Source organism: Bombus huntii, chromosome 14 (assembly GCF_024542735.1).
Source record: "Bombus huntii isolate Logan2020A chromosome 14, iyBomHunt1.1, whole genome shotgun sequence".
Taxonomy (NCBI): Eukaryota; Metazoa; Arthropoda; class Insecta; order Hymenoptera; family Apidae; genus Bombus; species Bombus huntii.
This window is the reverse complement of record NC_066251.1, coordinates 9,715,926-9,725,537: the sequence shown is the minus strand read 5'-3', so window position 1 is coordinate 9,725,537 and position 9,612 is coordinate 9,715,926. Positions and strand designations below refer to the sequence as shown.

The 9,612-nt window shown below is 38.3% G+C and overlaps 1 protein-coding gene across 24 annotated transcripts in view; it reads right to left on the bottom strand.

Annotated features, from left to right (window-relative positions):
• LOC126872833 (zwei Ig domain protein zig-8-like) overlaps nt 1–9,612 on the bottom strand; it is a 444,324-nt gene that overhangs the window by 376,254 nt on the left and 58,458 nt on the right. For 15 of the 24 annotated variants that reach the window (XR_007692214.1, XR_007692212.1, XR_007692219.1 and 12 more), the window contains 3 exons: nt 1,671–1,900; nt 1,445–1,594; nt 1,174–1,308 (listed from right to left, as the gene is read on the bottom strand). The exons of 5 other annotated variants lie outside the window; for them this stretch is intronic. Coding sequence is in view for 1 of the 19 variants with exons in the window: in XM_050633029.1 (XP_050488986.1) it covers nt 885–921; nt 1,174–1,308; nt 1,445–1,594; nt 1,671–1,900 (552 nt within the window). In the remaining 18 variants the exon portion in view is untranslated. Of the gene's footprint in view, nt 1–4; nt 922–1,173; nt 1,309–1,444; nt 1,595–1,670; nt 1,901–9,612 lie in introns of those variants that run through there. 4 more of the 24 variants (XM_050633029.1, XM_050633031.1, XM_050633034.1 and 1 more) reach the window with 4 other exon arrangements.

The window sequence follows — 9,612 nt, the reverse complement described above, 5'->3', positions numbered from 1 at the left end:
GAAACATAAAAAGAATGTAATTCTATAGAGTTAATTATGTTAAAATATTTATGTAATCGAGCAACCATAATCATCTGAGATTTTTCAGTATTAAAACAAACGAAAAACTTTCTTGATCTCTATTTCAATATGTGGAATTTATAATACTAAATATAGAATAAATACAGAAGAGCGATTGTTCTATCATCGAAAATTCCAACATCTGAATATCTTTAGCCGTCTATTTCTTCGAATATGGGAGGCTCCACTATACGTTTAAAGGAAGTTTCGTGCTCGGAGGAGAAGAAAACATGGACGAGAAATTTGTAATCACAACGGAGGAGCTCCCTTCACATTATCACGTTTAATTAGAGAAAAGTAGCTGAATTTCAGATACCTTAATCTTTACATAAGAAAGTTTTACTTTTACCAAGAATCGTGAATCACTGATGTCCCACGAGATGCGGATCTTATTAATAATTTTTAAACGGCGCGTAGCTTGTCAGATTCGTCGTTACACCACTAAATTCATAATATCACTTTTCTTTATTATCTGACCAGGAAATTAAAAAGCGATGCTACGTGAGAATAAATTGAGGTCGAGTTGATATTAAAATATTGTTCCGATACGATAACGAAAATCTTGTGGGAAGAATCAAAGTTGCGGCTGCTGAAAATCCTGCTATTTTCGAGTGTTTCTTTTTTCTTTTTTGACGGGTTATGCTTTTGTCTTCTTTCAAGATATGTGGAGCGTGTTACGTACGAGAGTATACGAAGAGTAATTCGGCTGTTGTATTCGACTATAATTGGAGTGGCCTTCGAGCGAACGTTGCGAGTTGTTGTCTGTTAATAATGATGCAATAGAAAAAAAACTTTCTGACCCGAGAACAACCCTTTGTCCGACCTTATATCCGTGCAAGCACGTCAATTACATGGCGATATCTGCTAACAAAATCTTTCTCTGTCTTGCGTACACATAATTTATGGGGTTCCTTTTTATCATTAAAACGAAGATTATGACCGAGCGAATACATTGTAGGAAGTTACATAATACGAAAAGCTATAGAAAGAAAATTAGCAAATTGATAAAACGAGATTTTAGCCCCGACAGTTGCATTGTTTTCGTGCATCCTCGGTATCGAATCGAAGTAAAGCAGCGAAATAAATGAAATAATTACTGTAAAATAGACTCACTTTGTTCGTCGAAGAGTTACTTCGTCAACAATTGAACAATGAACGCTCCTCCTCATGAGAGACTTCACAGATCCAATAACTGTTACATACCAATAATTGTGATCGAATACCGCTGACCCAATGTAATCATTTAAACTGGAAAATATGACGATCACGAAACGCTATGTCAAGGATATGGACTATCAGGAACTTTTCTTATCGCGATCTTCCCCAAACTTCTTTGACGCAATTTCCATGTTTTTATAAATAATATGCGACGATTTGTACTCACGTCTTCGCGAATGGAACGGTGCAGAGAGATACCGAGCTAACGAGGCTTCTAAAAGCTCGTCTCGATCGTGTCGATATCGCAAGCTGTACGTGATTCCCTATGACGCGACGCTTCACTGCGACAGAGATGATTGAAAGGCAGTAAACTGCACTAAAATATCACAATCTTTAATGAAGGTAAGTTTAACGAAGAAGTAAGGTAACAACAGAAACTGAATACGACTGACCTGTTTAACTTGGTTTGTTTGAGTATGTTTCTAAGAATGTACGATCGATTTGAGTGCCGCAGCGCCTCTAAAATGTGTCTGTATACTCGAACTGTCCGAGGTGTTGTTGAGAAACGTTCAGCACGTACGTCGATTGGTCGATTAATCTTTCGATCAACGCCATCCTGAACGTTGCTCTTCCGTGTGCCGTTTACGCGCTTTCTCATGGTGAAGCTGACACGATACCTGAACTGACGTAAGTTGTTAGGTCTTTCAGAAGGTTTGCGATGTTCCCCTAAGTCAGGAACTTCGGCAATTGCTAGCGTTACATGTATTTCTAATTAACCTTTCAGAAATCTCGAGTTTACAACAGGCTATTCAGAGCGAAAAAGATAAAAATCCTAAAGAACATGCTATTTACTACTCTTTGATATTCTACGAACAGCTTCGTCCAGGACTTCGTTCGCGTAGATTATTAATAGTTTGAAGCAGATCAATTTCTGTGAATGACATATCTACATACTTTTTATTATTTAATATACAGGGTGGTTGATAACTGGTGGTACAAGCGGAAAAGGGGTGATTCTAAGCGAAAAAAAGAAGTCGAAAATATAAAATAAAAATTTTTCGTTTGAGGCTTTGTTTTCGAGAAAATCGAATTTTCGCTTGATACGCGTGTGGTACGTTATAACGGATCTCACTGTAGATCGTTGTCTCGATGGAAAAATTAAAAAAAAAATTAAAAAAAAAATTTTTATTCTATATTTTCGACTTCTTTTTTCGCGTAGAATCACCCCCTTTCCGCTTGTACCACCAGTTACCAACCACCCTGTATATTATTTAATATATTTTTTTAGATATATAAGAAGCGAAATAGATATAAGAGATGTAAAACCGAAAATTCGTCCAAAGCCGAAAGGCACGGACTAAGCAATAATAAATAAAAAATATATTTTTTTATTGTTCGTAGAAAACATTAAATTATAGGAAGGTTCGATTTCAGAGCAAATACGGCGTAAACGATAAGCATCTTGGTTAGACCTCTATCAAACATAGGAACGCATAGAACTCGAATGCCAGGCTATTTCTCAGCTTCTACAAAACGGATCGAGATGAAACATATCTTATTTTCTTCGCCGGACTCCAAGCTATGGGCACAACAGAGAGAACCCCATTAAAATCTGTTCAGTAGCTTTTACGTGACGCGAACAAAGAAACAAGCAGATAGACAAAAATTTCAAAAATTAGTTTTTTGGTCTGCATAGATTACGAGTATTAACAATACTTTCACTATTTTATTGTATGTATTATGTATGGAGGACGATTAAACGTGTTGATATATATAATGACGAAACGAGTTGATACTTGGAGTAGTCAATGTATTTAAAATTCTTCGCAGTACAGGGTTAATCTTCGTTCGCTCAGTGTTGCTCGATATGCGTATACAAGGTAATGCTTACGTTCGCTCGATATTAATTCGCTATAAGAATGCTCGATACTCATTGATTGTCCTAACGATCGTGTTCATTTATTTATACTGGTCGGGAGAGTACCGGAAAGTTTAAATTCGACTTCGGTTGACGGTTGCACGTAGCGGCGACATCGTTTTGCCCGAAGTTTGTTTATCGCTATGTTTGATACATCAAGACCGTGTCAATGTCCCAAGGCAAAACAACAACATGAGTCGCTCTCAATTCGCATCGTCCTCTGACTCATGTGTCGCTACATATGTTACATTATAGATAGATTGCAACTCAAAAATAACTTCCCTTTACGATCATTCTGCGAGCCTTACCGACAAACACCTCGCGTGATTCTTCTGTAAACTCTAAGTAGAATTATCAATCTATAGTTCTGCATCAAATTTACATACAAGACATAATACGACATATCTACGGTTCTTCGGCTTTCTATCGTATCTTTGATAGTACGTTTTATTGCTACATGGCTATTATAAAATGTAGTAATAACTATTATACAACTGGTACAATCGGAAAGATGAAATCAACGTATCTTCCATAATTAGAATGTGGATCAGAAATCTGAGAAAGAAGATTACAAAATAAATCGGAGACGAATTACGAATGAACGAAACTTGAAAGATTCGTTGCAGCCGGAAGGACTATTGTGTGTTTCAAACAATAGGATAGGAGTCGCGTAGTAGTCGAGAGGGTCAGTGGGTTGAGTTTCACGCAAAATTCCACCGAAAATCCCGGATTCCCGCGAAATTGTGTTGAACTTGCTTCGATACGCGATTGTTCCCGCACGTGTATAGATGCGAAATTACTTGGCATTTGCTGGTAACGAAGCCGGGGCGCATTTTCGAGTTCCATTGGAATACTTAGGTAGCCGGAACATGCGCGGATATTTTCTGTCTAATTGAATCGCTTCTCGCGCGTATCACGATCGATCCCAGAGGGTGAAAATTCCCCGGCACGTATATAACGCGTGCCTAACTGCTGTACAAATTCATAAAGGCGACGCTTAATGCACACGCGGACTGCTGCATGGATTGACCGGGGATTAGGCAGACGATCGTGCAAGATCAAGCTGACGTGATTCTGGATGTCTAACAAATTGCGTAATCTTTGCATCAGAAAAGATAACGGCTTGGGCCTTTTTTCTTCCATATCACATCGCACTGTTACATCGAAGACTGCTGCATTTAACACTGTTCGAGGCTTCCGTTATCGTGTGCAATAGAAACATCGCCAAATTCACTAATTAATCTTGAATCTTCATTAATATTATGGCCCAGATGTTTTCAATTAATATTAATGTCAATTTAACATTGATAACAACGTACTATAAAATCTCATATAAATTATATAATTATCTTTTTATTTATTATCTAACGTAAACCTAATTTAAACCTACCCCAAGCCCTGAAAAATATTTTCATATATCTTGGAAACTAAAGTCGAACGGCGATTGCACGTATAAGATAAATTAAATAGAAAATGTGCTTTCCTAGAAAAAGTATGAAAATTCTATTTTATTTGTATTTTATTTATTTAGAGCACGACCGGGCTGTTGCTTCGTATGCAGCACACGCAGAAGGAGTATGGGGGATTGTTGCGTTCGATAACATTAGTTGAGCGATCACGACTTATCTTTTTTGTGCCATTTATTTAAAGTCGCATCAGCTACGAAGTCATTAGCAACTACTTTGGCTACACTACAACACGCGTATTATTGCGGCACTCACGTTACACGGACTCTAGTACTCCAAGGCACATGAACATCCGTCTCTCCGTGCCAAGATACTGGTAGTCGAGTGCCTTGGAACGTACTGGCGAGGTGTGCAACAATAGCTTTTGGTATAGTTAAGCAACATGTAGGACCTGCAGTTTAAGATGGGTTCCGAACCATCGGAGACTACGCTGAAATAAGCAGACGCAACTACGACTAAATTGCGTCGGCTGAAAAATCGACCAGGCCTTTCGGGATTCAAACCGAGTACTCTTCGATTGATCACAAGTTATATCGCAAACGAAACATATCAATTTCTGATGGTTTGACATACAGAGCAATGGGAATCGTAAAGAAATTTACATGGCCAGCACTTCGAAGAAATCAACCGGTAGATGGGGAATTTCCAGATTCGATGCTTATAAAATTTGACAACGAATCTATCGAAAGTCGATTCAAAGATATCGCTGACTACGTTCCGATATCTCCAGCAGTAGCAACACTTCAAATGATCAAAGATTCTGGAGACGTTGAACGAAGAATGTCAGCCCCTATCCGTAGGTTCGACAGTAACTGTATGTAAACTGCAAGGGACTATAATAAATAGGACTGTGACTACTGATCTTGGAGAAAAGAATTTTGAAGATTTACGTCGTTCTTAGTTGCGTGAACAATTTAGACGCTGTAGCCGTATCTGCTCTAGCACCAACAAAGTTCCGAATAAACCGCATGACGGAAGAGCACTTGCAGAAATTCAAAAATTACGATGAGGACTTCTTCAGTGCGCACAGATACGACTCAAGTATACTCGAAACGAAGAGTCAGTAATAAAAGACACGGGTTAAATCAGCTTTGAGCGATGAACCTACGTAGAAAAACGGACGAAGTACGCTTTCAGAGACAATTTTGTAAAGAAACTGTCCAATTCCATCGCTTGCAGCGACGAGTTTTCCGGTGGAACGATCAGACGCGATGAACTGAAATCGATCAATAACGAGTTATTTGCAACGACTGTAGCTAAGAACGGAGAAATTGACGACATTTTGTAAACGGGCCCGGTCGATGGACTATCCTTACAAGATGTAATAGTTTTCATCACGATAACTTAGTCCAGCGCAGAGCAATAGACAAACATACGTAAGAATTAGACTTTTGCGATAAACAACAGTTAACGAAAAAACACAGAGATGTCCTGCAAGATGCAAAAACAATCATTGCGATTGATGAAACCGTTTCGGAAAAATCAATGAATATACATACAAAAATATATATATACATCTAATTGAAACATCTATGGAGGACGATTATTCGTGTTGGTATATATAATGATGAGACGAGTTGATACTTAGTGTAGTCAATATGTTTGAAACTGTTTGCAGTACAGAGTTAGTCGTCATTCGTGTGTGTTGCTAAGTGTTGCTCGATATGCGTATGCGTACGTTTGCTCGATATTAATCGCTATAAGATTGTTCGATACTAACTCGCTATAAGAACGCTCCATAATAACTAACTGATAACTGATTACTGATTCGTGATTGACTACTGACTAACTCCTTGTCTTAACGCTCGTGTTCGTTTATTTATACTGGTCGGGGGAGTACCGGAAAGTTTAAATTCGACTTCGATTGATGGTTGCGCGTAGCGGCTATATTGTTTTGTCCGGAGTTTGTTTATTACTACGTTTGGTACGTCAAGACGGTGTCAATGTCTCAAGGCAAAACAACAACATGAGTCGCATCGTCCTCTGACTTATGTGCCGCTACATATTTTCCTTAATTTCCAAAGTTGATATAAATATATTACGTACATATTTACTGTTGCTACGTTTAAGAAATCTTCCTAGCGTGCAAACTTAATTAACATATCGAGCTGTTGCACGATCATTGATGATCCGGACTAGATGAATGCAAAAGCCATCATGATAAAAAATCGCCGAAGCAAGCGGAATTGGTTAAGAGAGGAAGGCACCGCACAGTCAGCGAAATCTGAGCTGATTCTTTTTTCACGTAGTATTCTAGCGTGGAAAGTTTCGAACTCGTGTACTCTGCCTGCAGATATTAAAGGAATTGGACTGCGCTACTTAAAATCAGCAGGGGAATACTGTTAAAACGAAATACTGCTGGCAACGATGGATTCTACACAAAAGCAGTTCCGACTAAAGAAGTCGAAAGGACAAGGGATAATTGCGTGAGTCGCGGAAGACAAAGCAGATGTATCCACTTTTAGATATAATTAATATATAAGATTTCTTTAAGATGTTATATAGCATTTACTGATTATCTTTTGTTTGCGTAAATTTATTGTTACAAGTACATACAGTTATGTATAATGTAACTGTGACATTGTAAAATTATGTAAAGTACAGTGTGATATATGCAATAAATAAGTTTCGATATATTTTGTCAGTAAATAACATTTTGTTAAGTGGAAAATTGTTCTTCTCGAAAGATTAATCTTTTAGAACTTGCAACCTTATTTATTTCCACTATTCAATTGTATTCGTTTGGACAGAGAACTCAGGAATTTTTATTACACGGATATCGTATCGATGATCAATGGAAATTAAAGCGCTAGTTAGGGGAGATTATTTGTGGAGTACCTATCAAACGAAATTCTCAGCGAAAAAATTCTGCTTACCTGGGTGATATAGGCTGGAAAAGGAGGACGTGAAGCCATTTGCCACGATGCACCAAACACTGAATCCAGATGCAAGTATTGACTACGTGACTCAGCACGTTATGAGCGTATTTTCATGCTACGACACGACCGCAGGAACTTTAATTAGGTTACGTGTGTGTAACAAACTCATAAATTCGGTGATAAGTGTCTCGTTATGCAACGATCATTTACAAATAATCTTCAATACAAATACGAATCTCGATAAAATATCAGATTTCGAAATTGCACGCGCGTAGTCGAGTAAAATAACAATATCAGTCGGTTTCATTATCGATCTACACTAGATACGATATATTCGTTTAATTCAACAAACGAATTGTCATTATAGGCAGAAATTAGTAACGAGGATGACGAATAATATAGAACGTGCAAACGTTTTCGTTGGAAGTAATCTTGTAGAGCCGATCTCGTATTTTGAGTCGACTATCATCTAAAGGAACAACGACTGGCACGTGAAATGAGTGGAAGTACTTATTCTTGTTTGCGGGAAAAAAGTTTCCACGATACAGGACCCCAAAATCGCATCGTACGGAGCTGTGAATGGGGTTAGACGAGAGAAGCTCGCCGAGAGGGATAAAATTCTTTTTCTCCTTGCGTTTTCATCCCCTCCCCTTCTCTCGCCACGATAACTCCTCTTTACACAGTTCCTTTGCGTTAGATAATTTTTTACCATCGTTACTGTGCATTCTATTGGAAAACAGCATCGAACGTTATCGAAATAATCGTTCAAATATTATAGAAGTTCTTTTAGTCAATGAAACAAAATATCATTTATTGTATCTATGTAATTTTTCGAAATATTTCCGTCATCTATCTATATTCATAGATTATATAAACCTTGATAGAAAAAGGCTTCTTAATTTCTGCAATTTTCAATAACTTTTCTCTAAACTAAAATCGCGAGTAGTTACAAATATCCGATATTTACTGAGAGAATACTTTTGATCTTGTATCTCAGTTTGATATCAATAAAAATAGTATACGCAGTGAGCAAGGGCAAAGTTTGCAGACGCGAATTATTATCGCACTTATTCCCCACTTGGTACTTCAAATATCAAACTTACGATACCAATACCAATACAGTAAATATGCTCTTAACCTCCGCTTTCTTCTCTCTTTCGTCTTCTTCCGGTAAAATACAGTTTTTACGTGTGGCTGAACTTGACGCCTTATAATTCTCAATCGCTACTCGATTCGATGTACTTTCAAAGGAACAAAACTTGTTAGGAGAAAGCTAGCTGGTTATTTGGATAAAATATCGAGGATATTTTGAGTAAGAAAGACCAATTTATACGTCTCATTTCAAACACTTTCTATGCCCTAAACCATTTAATAGCGTGTGAGTATTCGACCCTAGACTAAATCAATGAGCGTGCCTGAACCATCTTTTACAGAAGAAACATATCCAACATCCGCTCTTATAAAATCGCTGAATATATTGCTTTATCTTTTATTTACTTTTTGTTTCCGCCATTCGGACTGCTGCTAACCGGTGAACCTATTTTCTATCGTTGTCAGGCAGTGACCAACTGCGCAAAGCAGTCGGCGGTGTGAACTCGTGATTGCCTGACTACTCGTTAATTTTCAGCCGGACAAAAGGAGAAAGCCAAGTGGAAAGAAACGGCTAGTTTCATCGGATGCCGTAGCCGGCAACCTTCCAGAATGCAATCCGGCCCGGGACTACGGTTACATTTAGCCGCTCTACGGACGAAAGAGCCGGGCTGTTTGAGTTAATGAAAGGCCGAAAGGTTGGAGACGCTGACGAGGCGTGCGCGGCCTCTACTCTCCACCCTTTTCTCTGCAGTTATCCCTCGTGAGGATCTGCTTGCGCCCAGACACGTTTCGCCGTCACCCCTTGCACAACTCTGCACCCTTCGTGCGTTCCAGATCCAGGTGTTAATGCGTCTAGGCGTCGCACCACGATTCTTTCCCGCACTACTTTCATTCGATATTTCGATTGGTCAATTAACTCAGATCTCAGACGACACTTCGATCCATTTGTGTATTTTTTAGTCTTTGCGTATTTTATAATCTGTAGTGTATTAGTGTATTTTCTGATCTTCAGTGCACGTTAAGTAAGTTATTAAAAATA